The sequence below is a fragment of the Neoarius graeffei genome, chromosome 18 (genome assembly GCF_027579695.1).
Source record: "Neoarius graeffei isolate fNeoGra1 chromosome 18, fNeoGra1.pri, whole genome shotgun sequence".
Classification (NCBI taxonomy): Eukaryota; Metazoa; Chordata; class Actinopteri; order Siluriformes; family Ariidae; genus Neoarius; species Neoarius graeffei.
The window spans coordinates 69,504,218-69,517,656 of NC_083586.1; the positions used below are offsets into that span (position 1 = coordinate 69,504,218).

At 57.0% G+C, this 13,439-nt stretch overlaps 1 protein-coding gene across 2 annotated transcripts in view; it reads left to right on the plus strand.

Moving 5' to 3' along the window:
• Window positions 1–13,439, plus strand: part of zbtb45 (zinc finger and BTB domain containing 45) — a 43,017-nt gene that overhangs the window by 2,641 nt on the left and 26,937 nt on the right. For both annotated transcript variants that reach the window (XM_060899370.1, XM_060899369.1), the window contains exon 2: window positions 3,973–4,536. In XM_060899370.1, the coding sequence (XP_060755353.1) occupies window positions 3,981–4,536 (556 nt within the window). In that variant the 5' untranslated portion in view covers window positions 3,973–3,980. The remainder of the gene's footprint in view (window positions 1–3,972; window positions 4,537–13,439) is intronic.

Consider the following 13,439-nt stretch of genomic DNA (forward strand, 5'->3'; position numbering starts at 1 on the left):
CATTTAGTTGTGATATTTCAGGTAAGGGGTGGGGTTAAGGTTCAGGGAAGGGAGGTGGGGTTAGGCATTTAGTTGTGATGGTTTGGGTAAGGGGTGGGGTTAAGGTTTGGAGAAGAGGTGGGGTTAGGCATTTAGTTGTGATGTTTGGGTAAGGGGTGGGGTTAAGGTTCAGGGAAGAGGTGGGGTTAGGCATTTAGTTGTGATGGTTCGGGTAAGGGGTCGGGTTTGGGTAAGGGGTGAGATTAAGGTTCAGGGAAGAGGTGGGGTTAGGTAGCCTGGCAAGCCAGACTAAATGTGAATATTTAGTCTGGCCTCGATCCGTAGACATTTCCGAAGCGGGTAGGAGGAACAACCTGCTGTCTTTCAAACTGTCTCTGTGCGTATAGGCCAACACTCTGACCAATCAGCGCAACAGTGACTGTGACGTAGTCAGAGCGACAGAAAGCAGTGGGGGAGACCTTGAAATTAAATAATTTTTCAAAATGCGAATTAATTAATAAACAGGTTCTAGATATTATGAAGTTTGGAGATAATGACCACAAGTTTGGAGTCTGTACCACATACACATTTTTTCCAAGTGTTTTTCAAGGGTTTGCTTAAACTGTTTTTGAGAGTTTTTATTTAGTGGTGTTTGGTGAAATAATTTCCCTTAAATTTAAAATAACGGGAAAATAAGAAACAATCAAAAAGTAATGTTTCAAAGCTGTTTATTAATTCTTTGTACTGCACAAACTAGCCCCATCCTTTTGGCTACGAGCGGAGCCAGCTGGTAGATCAGACTTTTGCCATAGCCGGTCGGCAAAACAGCGAAAACGTCCTTCTTGAAAAGGAATGAGCGGAGAGCCTCTTCCTGCTCATGTTTCAACAAAAACTCCAAGTCTAATTCTTCTAAAACTGATTCCAAAGCGGAGTCAAACGCGCGCTGTTCACTAGCCGTAGCCATCTTTCCTGTTGTACTTTCTCCAGCGTCGCGCAGCTTTGTCGTCACTTCTGCAAAAGCCCGCCCAAAGAATCCAAACAAAAACCTTGTGTTGTGATTGGCGGGCACGATTTGATGCCCGGGGTGTTTTTGTTTATATGGTGCGAGGCTAGACCCATTCGCTAGGCAAAAAATATTTTTGGCCGCTAGGCGGTTGGGTCTAGTTTACAAGGCTAGGGGTTAGGCATTTAGTTGTGATGGTTAAGCTTAGGGTAAGGGGTGGGGTTAGGGTTCAGGTAAGGGGTGAGATTAAGGTTCCGGGAAGAGGTGGGGTTAGGCATTTAGTTGTGATGGTTTGGGTAAGAGGTGGGGTTAAGGTTCATGGAAGAGGTGGGGTTAGGCATTTAGTTGTGATGGTTTGGGTAAGGGGTGGGGTTAAGGTTCAGGGAAGAAGTGGGGTTAGGCATTTAGTTGTGATGGTTAAGCTTAGGGTAAGGGGTGAGGTTAAGGTTTGGGGAAGAGGTGCGGTTAGGCATTTAGTTGTGATGATAAGGGGTGGGGTTAAGGTTCGGGTAAGGGGTCGGGTTAAGGTTCGGGTAAGGGGTGAGGTTAAGGTTTGGGGAAGAGGTGTGGTTAGGCATTTAGTTGCGATGGTTTGGGTAAGGGGTGGGGTTAAGGTTCGGGGAAGAGGTGGGGTTAGGCATTTAGTTGTGATGGTTTGGGTAAGGGGTGGGGTTAAGGTTCAGGGAAGAGGTGGGGTTAGGCATTTAATTGTGATGGTTCGGGTAAGGGGTGGGGTTAAGGTTCGGGTAAGGGGTGGGGTTAAGGTTCGGGTAAGGAACAAGGGACTGTATTATGTCAATGAGAGCCCCCACAAAGATAGAAGTACCTGTGTGTGTGAAGGAGAGCAAAAATGGGTGAATAATTTTTTTGATGTTTTAATTTGAATTTTATTTCATTCACAGTGCTTTTATTTCAGTGATCACAGAGTCACATTTTTAAAATCCAGGGTTCCAGAAAAGTGTATATAAAGGCCCAATCCCAATTCTAATTTCTACCCCTACCCCTCCGCCTTCCCCTCTCCCTTCCCCTTGAAACTGAGCTACAAGGGATAGGGCTTGAAATTCAACCCTTACGTATTGGGATAGCCCTTCAATGATCGCATACGTCATCGCGTACCTCCGTCAGCGTTTACGTTAGCAAAACGCGACCAAATGCGTCATTGGCTGCGACCAGCCACTACAGTCAGAACCAGAAATCTCTGCTGGCAGGGTGTGATTTGTTAACTAACACCACTGAATGGGATATCTTTGGCGCTTCGTGCACCACATCCGACAGAATGAGGTGTCAGAACACTCATGTAAACAATAAAAGCGAGAATAACAGAACAAAACGTACGCAGTAAAGCAACCGAAAACAATACTCACTCCCAAAGCTTTTTAGCAGCAGCTTGGATTTCAGAAATCGCTGCTCATTCTCAGCTCGAAAGCGAATCAAGCGGCGTGTTTCCTCTGGATAACAACTTAAAACACGTAAATAATGGAGAAAATACATTTATGACAATCTTTCGCCGCGGGAACCGCCATCTTTCTGAAATCCGCATGAAATCTCGCTGAAATCCGCATGGCATTGTGGGAAATCACTCAAACCCCTTCGTTCGGAGTCAGCTCCAGGAAAATCTCCGTTTGGAGGGGTACAGAAGCCCTCCCCCTTCCCCTACCCCTCCGCGTTAACTGGGATTGGGATACCCCTACCCCTTCACGTGAACGCGCAAAATGGAGGGGAAGGGCTAAGGGGTTGGTCCAAGGGGTGAAATGGGATTCGGCCATAGTATGTGTGTTAAAATACTTATCCTTTGGTTTCCACAAATTCTGATTCAATCATTCAGTTTTCAGCTGTTGATAAAACACTGATCAGTTGCTAATTTCAGTGCTGAAGTTCATCCTGTCAAAGTCAGGTTACAAAATTAATTTTAACAAAATTAAAAACTACGCAGTGTAACCCCTGACCTATTCAGGGGCAGGAAAAGGGTTAGGGTTAGCCCTAACCCTAACCCTGCCTTCACCTCTCAAAAGTTCTGAGCTGTTACTGAAGTGATGGAAAAGCGGAAGAGTGGAGAAAGAAAATTTCTGCTCGTGGTCCAGAAGATACAGTATGAGCTCATGGGTGAAGCATGGTGGTGGTAGTGTCATGGCTTGGGCTTCCTGGCTGCTTCTGGAACAGACTCCCTAACCTTTACTGATGATGGAACTCATGATGGTAGCAGAATGAATTTGGAGTCTACAGAAACGTTCTGTCTGATAATTTGTGAACCATCCAAAATCAGACTTGAAAAAACCTTGAAAAGACCCCCCCACACACACACATAGGTGTCGTTAGTCATGGCGTTATCCCGCCTTACGCCTAATGACTTTTCAACTGATTATCTATGATTTTTCAAAGACTGACAATTTCTCAGGGTCACTATTTACATGAGACGAAAGATAAAAAAAAATCACAGTTTATTTGATTGGAATGCCAAGATGAGAAAAAGAGAGACTGACGGCAGCTGTCCTGATCACCTTACACCAAACGATCGAGATAATGGGAACACACACACTCGAGCAGAACTCTCATGACTTTATTCCGACACTGGAAATGTGTCTGTGACAGTGACATTTCTCGAAAAGTCGTTCAGTGTAAGGCGGGTCTGACAGAGAACCGCGTCCGAGCTGACTGTGAGGAATTTCATCATTCAGCAAGAGAACGTCCTGAAACACAACAGAGAACTTCTTCAGGGGGAAGGAGAAGGTTTTAGTCTGGACAACTCAATCACCAGACCTTAACCTAGCTGAGCATGTCGTTCATCAGAGAATCGTTTATTGTTTAGAAATGTATTGAGATTCTAAAATAACATATAGTTGTGAAGAAAACCATCAGCAGCATATCAGGACTTTCTTTTAGTTTTTAAACTGTTGAGGAAACACAGTGAAGCGGAGCTGCAGGTTTACTTTTACAATATTGATAATTCTAATGCCTGTGTGTGTGTGTGTGTGTGTGTGTCTGTCTGTCAGGCGTGGTCATGGCGGCGTGTGGCTCTGACTCGGTCCACTACATCCGTCTGCAGAATGCGAGCGAGTGTGTGTTAGAGTCTCTGCGATCACAGCGGCGTGATGGTGTTTTCTGTGATGTGACGGTGCGGATCCAGGACGCATCCCTGCGCGCTCACGCCTGCGTGCTGGCGGCTGGAAGCCCGTTCTTCCAGGACAAGCTGCTGCTGGGCCACTCGGAGATCAGTGTTCCACCCCTGGTGCCAGCCGATGCCGTGCTGCAGCTGGTGGACTTTCTGTACAGCGGTTCCATGGTGCTGCTGCGCTCGCAGGCCCTGCGCATGCTCACCGCCGCCAGCATCCTGCAGATCAAGAGCGTCATCGATGAGTGCACACAGATCATCTCCGCCTCCGCCAACCACAAACGGGCTGCCGCCAAGGGCCGGGGTACCGAGGAGGGCGGGACCGTGGGAGGAGCCATGCCTGGGTTCGGATACACCATGGAGGAGTGTGGTGAAGTCGCCTCAGAAAATGCAGAACAGCCGAGCACTCACTTCATCTCACAACATCAAGCAGGACTGCAGACAGGTAGCGCACGGATTGAGAGAGACAGGTAGCGCAGAGATTGAGAGAGAGACAGGTAGCGCAGAGATTGAGAGAGAGACAGGTAGCACAGAGATTGAGAGAGAGACAGGTAGCACAGAGATTGAGAGAGAGACAGGTAGCGCAGAGATTGAGAGAGAGACAGGTAGCGCAGAGATTGAGAGAGAGACAGGTAGCGCAGAGATTGAGAGAGAGACAGGTAGCGCAGAGATTGAGAGAGAGACAGGTAGCGCAGAGATTGAGAGAGAGACAGGTAGCGCAGAGATTGAGAGAGAGACAGGTAGCGCAGAGATTGAGAGAGAGACGGGTAGCGCAGAGATTGAGAGAGAGACGGGTAGCGCAGAGATTGAGAGAGAGACGGGTAGCGCAGAAATTGAGAGAGAGACGGGTAGCGCAGAGATTGAGAGAGAGACGGGTAGCGCGCAGAGAGCGAGAGAGAGACGGGTAGCGCGCAGAGAGAGAGAGAGAGACGGGTAGCGCGCAAAGAGAGAGAGACGGGTAGCGCGCAGAGAGAGAGAGAGATGGGTAGCGCGCAGAGAGAGAGAGAGACGGGTAGCACGCAGAGAGAGAGAGAGACGGGTAGCGCGCAGAGAGAGAGAGACGGGCAGCGCGCAGAGAGAGAGAGAGACGGGCAGCGCGCAGAGAGAGAGAGAGACGGGCAGCGCGCAGAGAGAGAGAGAGACGGGCAGCGCGCAGAGAGAGAGAGAGACGGGCAGCGCGCAGAGAGAGAGAGAGACGGGCAGCGCGCAGAGAGAGAGAGAGACGGGCAGCGCGCAGAGAGAGAGAGAGACGGGCAGCGCGCAGATTGAGAGAGAGAGAGAGACGGGCAGCGCGCAGATTGAGAGAGAGAGAGAGAGACGGGCAGCGCGCAGATTGAGAGAGAGAGAGAGAGACGGGCAGCGCGCAGATTGAGAGAGAGAGAGACGGGCAGCGCGCAGATTGAGAGAGAGAGAGAGAGACGGGCAGCGCGCAGATTGAGAGAGAGAGACGGGCAGCGCGCAGATTGAGAGAGAGAGACGGGCAGCGCGCAGATTGAGAGAGAGAGACGGGCAGCGCGCAGATTGAGAGAGAGAGAGACGGGCAGCGCGCAGATTGAGAGAGAGAGAGACGGGCAGCGCGCAGATTGAGAGAGAGAGAGACGGGCAGCGCGCAGATTGAGAGAGAGAGACGGGCAGCGCGCAGATTGAGAGAGAGAGAGACGGGCAGCGCGCAGATTGAGAGAGAGAGAGAGAGACGGGCAGCGCGCAGATTGAGAGAGAGAGAGAGAGACGGGCAGCGCGCAGATTGAGAGAGAGAGAGAGAGACGGGCAGCGCGCAGATTGAGAGAGAGAGAGACGGGCAGCGCGCAGATTGAGAGAGAGAGAGACGGGCAGCGCGCAGATTGAGACAGAGAGAGAGACGGGCAGCGCGCAGATTGAGAGAGAGAGAGACGGGCAGCGCGCAGATTGAGAGAGAGAGACGGGCAGCGCGCAGATTGAGAGAGAGAGAGACGGGCAGCGCGCAGATTGAGAGAGAGAGAGACGGGCAGCGCGCAGATTGAGAGAGAGAGAGAGACGGGCAGCGCGCAGATTGAGAGAGAGAGAGACGGGCAGCGCGCAGATTGAGAGAGAGAGAGACAGGTAGCGCAGAGATTGAGAGAGAGACAGGTAGCGCAGAGATTGAGAGAGAGACGGGTAGCGCAGAGATTGAGAGAGAGACGGGTAGCGCAGAGATTGAGAGAGAGACGGGTAGCGCAGAGATTGAGAGAGAGACGGGTAGCGCAGAGATTGAGAGAGAGACGGCTAGCGCAGAGATTGAGAGAGAGACGGGTAGCGCGCAGAGAGCGAGAGAGAGACGGGTAGCGCGCAGAGAGCGAGAGAGAGACGGGTAGCGCGCAGAGAGCGAGAGAGAGAGACGGGTAGCGCGCAGAGAGAGAGAGAGACGGACAGCGCGCAGATTGAGAGATAGAGAGACGGGCAGCGCGCAGATTGAGAGAGAGAGAGAGACGGGCAGCGCGCAGATTGAGAGAGAGAGAGACGGGCAGCGCGCAGATTGAGAGAGAGAGAGACGGGCAGCGCGCAGATTGAGAGAGAGAGAGAGACGGGCAGCGCGCAGATTGAGAGAGAGAGAGACGGGCAGCGCGCAGATTGAGAGAGAGAGAGAGAGACGGACAGCGCGCAGATTGAGAGAGAGAGAGACGGGCAGCGCGCAGAGAGAGTGAGAGACGGGCAGCGCGCAGAGAGAGAGAGAGACGGGCAGCGCGCAGATTGAGAGAGAGAGAGACGGGCAGCGCGCAGAGAGAGTGAGAAACGGGCAGCGCGCAGAGAGAGAGAGAGACGGGCAGCGCGCAGATTGAGAGAGAGAGAGACGGGCAGCGCGCAGAGAGAGTGAGAGACGGGCAGCGCGCAGAGAGAGAGAGAGACGGGCAGCGCGCAGATTGAGAGAGAGAGAGACGGGCAGCGCGCAGATTGAGAGAGAGAGACGGGCATCGCGCAGATTGAGAGAGAGAGACGGGCATCGCGCAGATTGAGAGAGAGAGAGACGGGCAGCGCGCAGATTGAGAGAGAGAGACGGGCAGCGCGCAGATTGAGAGAGAGAGACGGGCAGCGCGCAGATTGAGAGAGAGAGACGGGCAGCGCGCAGATTGAGAGAGAGAGAGACGGGCAGCGCGCAGATTGAGAGAGAGAGAGACGGGCAGCGCGCAGATTGAGAGAGAGAGAGACGGGCAGCGCGCAGATTGAGAGAGAGAGAGACGGGCAGCGCGCAGATTGAGAGAGAGAGAGACGGGCAGCGCGCAGATTGAGAGAGAGAGAGACGGGCAGCGCGCAGATTGAGAGAGAGAGAGACGGGCAGTGCGCAGATTGAGAGAGAGAGAGACGGGCAGCGCGCAGATTGAGAGAGAGAGAGACGGGCAGCGCGCAGATTGAGAGAGAGAGAGAGACGGGCAGCGCGAAGATTGAGAGAGAGAGAGACGGGCAGCGCGCAGATTGAGAGAGAGAGAGACGGGCAGCGCGCAGATTGAGAGAGAGAGAGACGGGCAGCGCGCAGAGAGAGAGAGAGAGAGACGGGCAGCGCGCAGAGAGAGAGAGAGAGAGAGACGGGCAGCGCGCAGAGAGAGAGAGAGAGAGACGGGCAGCGCGCAGAGAGAGAGAGAGAGAGAGAGACGGGCAGCGCGCAGAGAGAGAGAGAGAGAGACGGGCAGCGCGCAGAGAGAGAGAGAGACGGGCAGCGCGCAGAGAGAGAGAGAGACGGGCAGCGCGCAGAGAGAGAGAGAGACGGGCAGCGCGCAGAGAGAGAGAGAGACGGGCAGCGCGCAGAGAGAGAGAGAGACGGGCAGCGCGCAGAGAGAGAGAGAGACGGGCAGCGCGCAGAGAGAGAGAGAGACGGGCAGCGCGCAGAGAGAGAGAGAGACGGGCAGCGCGCAGAGAGAGAGAGAGACGGGCAGCGCGCAGAGAGAGAGAGAGACGGGCAGCGCGCAGAGAGAGAGAGAGACGGGCAGCGCGCAGAGAGAGAGAGAGACGGGCAGCGCGCAGAGAGAGAGAGAGACGGGCAGCGCGCAGAGAGAGAGAGAGACGGGCAGCGCGCAGAGAGAGAGAGAGACGGGCAGCGCGCAGAGAGAGAGAGAGAGAGACGGGCAGCGCGCAGAGAGAGAGAGAGACGGACAGCGCGCAGAGAGAGAGAGAGACGGACAGCGCGCAGATTGAGAGAGAGAGAGAGACGGGCAGCGCGCAGAGAAAGAGAGAGTGACGGGCAGCGCGCAGATTGAGAGAGAGAGACGGGCAGCGCGCAGATTGAGAGAGAGAGACGGGCAGCGCGCAGATTGAGAGAGAGAGAGACGGGCAGCGCGCAGATTGAGAGAGAGAGAGAGAGACGGGCAGCGCGCAGATTGAGAGAGAGAGAGACGGGCAGCGCGCAGATTGAGAGAGAGAGAGACGGGCAGCGCGCAGATTGAGAGAGAGAGAGACGGGCAGCGCGCAGATTGAGAGAGAGAGAGACGGGCAGCGCGCAGATTGAGAGAGAGAGAGACGGGCAGCGCGCAGATTGAGAGAGAGAGAGACGGGCAGCGCGCAGATTGAGAGAGAGAGAGACGGGCAGCGCGCAGATTGAGAGAGAGAGAGACGGGCAGCGCGCAGATTGAGAGAGAGAGAGACGGGCAGCGCGCAGAGAGAGAGAGAGAGACGGGCAGCGCGCAGAGAGAGAGAGAGACGGGCAGCGCGCAGAGAGAGAGAGAGACGGGCAGCGCGCAGAGAGAGAGAGAGACGGGCAGCGCGCAGAGAGAGAGAGAGACGGGCAGCGCGCAGAGAGAGAGAGAGACGGGCAGCGCGCAGAGAGAGAGAGAGACGGGCAGCGCGCAGAGAGAGAGAGAGACGGGCAGCGCGCAGAGAGAGAGAGAGACGGGCAGCGCGCAGAGAGAGAGAGAGACGGGCAGCGCGCAGAGAGAGAGAGAGACGGGCAGCGCGCAGAGAGAGAGAGAGACGGGCAGCGCGCAGAGAGAGAGAGAGACGGGCAGCGCGCAGAGAGAGAGAGAGACGGGCAGCGCGCAGAGAGAGAGAGAGACGGGCAGCGCGCAGAGAGAGAGAGAGACGGGCAGCGCGCAGAGAGAGAGAGAGACGGGCAGCGCGCAGAGAGAGAGAGAGACGGGCAGCGCGCAGAGAGAGAGAGAGACGGGCAGCGCGCAGAGAGAGAGAGAGACGGGCAGCGCGCAGAGAGAGAGAGAGACGGGCAGCGCGCAGAGAGAGAGAGAGAGACGGGCAGCGCGCAGAGAGAGAGAGAGACGGACAGCGCGCAGAGAGAGAGAGAGACGGACAGCGCGCAGAGAGAGAGAGAGACGGACAGCGCGCAGATTGAGAAAGAGAGAGTGACGGGCAGCGCGCAGATTGAGAGAGAGAGACGGGCAGCGCGCAGATTGAGAGAGAGAGACGGGCAGCGCGCAGATTGAGAGAGAGAGAGACGGGCAGCGCGCAGATTGAGAGAGAGAGAGAGAGACGGGCAGCGCGCAGATTGAGAGAGAGAGAGACGGGCAGCGCGCAGATTGAGAGAGAGAGAGACGGGCAGCGCGCAGATTGAGAGAGAGAGAGACGGGCAGCGCGCAGATTGAGAGAGAGAGAGACGGGCAGCGCGCAGATTGAGAGAGAGAGAGACGGGCAGCGCGCAGATTGAGAGAGAGAGAGACGGGCAGCGCGCAGATTGAGAGAGAGAGAGACGGGCAGCGCGCAGAGAGAGAGAGAGAGACGGGCAGCGCGCAGAGAGAGAGAGAGACGGGCAGCGCGCAGAGAGAGAGAGAGAGACGGGCAGCGCGCAGAGAGAGAGAGAGACGGGCAGCGCGCAGATTGAGAGAGAGACGGGCAGCGCGCAGAGAGAGAGAGAGAGACGGGCAGCGCGCAGAGAGAGAGAGAGACGGACAGCGCGCAGATTGAGAGAGAGACGGGCAGCGCGCAGAGAGAGAGAGAGTGACGGGCAGCGCGCAGATTGAGAGAGAGAGAGAGACGGGCAGCGCGCAGATTGAGAGAGAGAGAGAGACGGGCAGCGCGCAGAGAGAGAGAGAGACGGGCAGCGCGCAGATTGAGAGAGAGACGGGCAGCGCGCAGAGAGAGAGAGAGAGACGGGCAGCGCGCAGAGAGAGAGACGGACAGCGCGCAGATTGAGAGAGAGAGAGAGACGGGCAGCGCGCAGAGAGAGAGTGAGTGACGGGCAGCGCGCAGATTGAGAGAGAGAGAGAGACGGGCAGCGCGCAGAGAGAGAGTGAGTGACGGGCAGCGCGCAGATTGAGAGAGAGAGACGGGCAGCGCGCAGATTGAGAGAGAGAGACGGGCAGCGCGCAGATTGAGAGAGAGAGAGAGACGGGCAGCGCGCAGATTGAGAGAGAGAGAGAGACGGGCAGCGCGCAGATTGAGAGAGAGAGAGACGGGCAGCGCGCAGATTGAGAGAGAGAGAGACGGGCAGCGCGCAGATTGAGAGAGAGAGAGACGGGCAGCGCGCAGATTGAGAGAGAGAGAGACGGGCAGCGCGCAGATTGAGAGAGAGAGAGACGGGCAGCGCGCAGATTGAGAGAGAGAGAGAGACGGGCAGCGCGCAGAGAGAGAGAGAGAGTGACGGGCAGCGCGCAGATTGAGAGAGAGAGACGGGCAGCGCGCAGATTGAGAGAGAGAGACGGGCAGCGCGCAGATTGAGAGAGAGAGACGGGCAGCGCGCAGATTGAGAGAGAGAGAGACGGGCAGCGCGCAGATTGAGAGAGAGAGAGACGGGCAGCGCGCAGATTGAGAGAGAGAGAGACGGGCAGCGCGCAGATTGAGAGAGAGAGAGACGGGCAGCGCGCAGATTGAGAGAGAGAGAGACGGGCAGCGCGCAGATTGAGAGAGAGAGAGACGGGCAGCGCGCAGATTGAGAGAGAGAGACGGGCAGCGCGCAGATTGAGAGAGAGAGACGGGCAGCGCGCAGATTGAGAGAGAGAGACGGGCAGCGCGCAGATTGAGAGAGAGAGACGGGCAGCGCGCAGATTGAGAGAGAGAGACGGGCAGCGCGCAGATTGAGAGAGAGAGACGGGCAGCGCGCAGATTGAGAGAGAGAGACGGGCAGCGCGCAGATTGAGAGAGAGAGAGACGGGCAGCGCGCAGATTGAGAGAGAGAGACGGGCAGCGCGCAGATTGAGAGAGAGAGACGGGCAGCGCGCAGAGAAAGAGAGAGTGACGGGCAGCCCGCAGATTGAGAGAGAGAGACGGGCAGCGCGCAGATTGAGAGAGAGAGACGGGCAGCGCGCAGATTGAGAGAGAGAGAGACGGGCAGCGCGCAGATTGAGAGAGAGAGAGAGAGACGGGCAGCGCGCAGATTGAGAGAGAGAGAGACGGGCAGCGCGCAGATTGAGAGAGAGAGAGACGGGCAGCGCGCAGATTGAGAGAGAGAGAGACGGGCAGCGCGCAGATTGAGAGAGAGAGAGAGACGGGCAGCGCGCAGATTGAGAGAGAGAGAGACGGGCAGCGCGCAGATTGAGAGAGAGAGAGACGGGCAGCGCGCAGATTGAGAGAGAGAGACGGGCAGCGCGCAGATTGAGAGAGAGAGAGACGGGCAGCGCGCAGATGAGAGAGGAGACGGGCAGCGCGCAGATTGAGAGAGAGAGAGACGGGCAGCGCGCAGAGAGAGGAGAGACGGGCAGCGCGCAGATTGAGAGAGAGAGACGGGCAGCGCGCAGATGAGAGAGAGAGAGAGACGGCAGCGCGCAGAGAGAGAGAGAGACGAGCAGCGCGCAGATTGAGAGAGAGAGAGAGACGGGCAGCGCGCAGATGAGAGAGAGAGACGGGCAGCGCGCAGAGAGAGAGAGAGACGGGCAGCGCGCAGATGAGAGAGAGAGACGGGCAGCGCGCAGATTGAGAGAGAGAGACGGCAGCGCGCAGATTGAGAGAGAGAGAGACGGGGCAGCGCGCAGATTGAGAGAGAGAGAGACGGGCAGCGCGCAGATTGAGAGAGAGAGAGACGGGCAGCGCGCAGATTGAGAGAGAGAGACGGGCAGCGCGCAGATTGAGAGAGAGAGAGACGGGCAGCGCGCAGATTGAGAGAGAGAGAGACGGGCAGCGCGCAGATTGAGAGAGAGAGAGACGGGCAGCGCGCAGATTGAGAGAGAGAGAGACGGGCAGCGCGCAGATGAGAGAGAGAGAGACGGGCAGCGCGCAGATGAGAGAGAGAGAGACGGGCAGCGCGCAGAGAGAGAGAGAGAGAGACGGGCAGCGCGCAGATTGAGAGAGAGAGACGGGGCAGCGCGCAGATGAGAGAGAGAGACGGGCAGCGCGCAGAGAGAGAGAGAGAGACGGGCAGCGCGCAGATGAGAGAGAGAGAGACGGGCAGCGCGCAGATGAGAGAGAGAGAGACGGGCAGCGCGCAGAGAGAGAGAGAGAGGGCAGGGCAGATGAGAGAGGAGAGACGGGCAGCGCGCAGATTGAGAGAGAGAGACGGGCAGCGCGCAGAGAAGAGAGAGAGACGGGCAGCGCCAGATTGAGAGAGAGAGAGACGGGCAGCGCGCAGAGAGAGAGAGAGACGGGCAGCGCGCAGAGAGAGAGAGACGGGCAGCGCGCAGAGAGAGAGAGAGACGGGCAGCGCGCAGAGAGAGAGAGAGACGGGCAGCGCGCAGATGAGAGAGAGAGACGGGCAGCGCGCAGATGAGAGAGAGAGAGACGGGCAGCGCGCAGAGAGAGAGAGACGGCAGCGCGCAGAGAGAGAGAGAGACGGGCAGCGCGCAGAGAGAGAGAGAGAGACGGGCAGCGCGCAGATTGAGAGAGAGAGAGACGGGCAGCGCGCAGATGAGAGAGAGAGACGGGCAGCGCGCAGATGAGAGAGAGAGACGGGCAGCGCGCAGATAGAGAGAGAGAGACGGCAGCGCGCAGATTGAGAGAGAGAGACGGGCAGCGCGCAGAGTGAGAGAGAGAGACGGGCAGCGCGCAGATGAGAGAGAGAGACGGGGCAGCGCGCAGAGAGAGAGAGAGAGACGGGCAGCGCGCAGATGAGAGAGAGAGAGACGGGCAGCGCGCAGATGAGAGAGAGAGAGACGGGCAGCGCGCAGATTGAGAGAGAGAGACGGGCAGCGCGCAGATTGAGAGAGAGAGACGGGCAGCGCGCAGATGAGAGAGAGAGACGGGCAGCGCGCAGATTAGACGCAGAGAGAGAGAGACGGGCAGCGCGCAGATTGAGAGAGAGGAGAGAGACGGGCAGCGCGCAGATTGAGAGAGAGAGAGACGGGCAGCGCGCAGATTGAGAGAGAGAGACGGGCAGCGCGCAGATTGACGAGAGAGAGAGACGGGCAGCGCGCAGATTGAGAGAGAGAGACGGGCAGCGCGCAGATTGAGAGAGAGAGACGGGCAGCGCGCAGATTGAGAGAGAGAGACGGGCAGCGCGCAGATTGAGAGAGAGAGACGGGCAGCGCG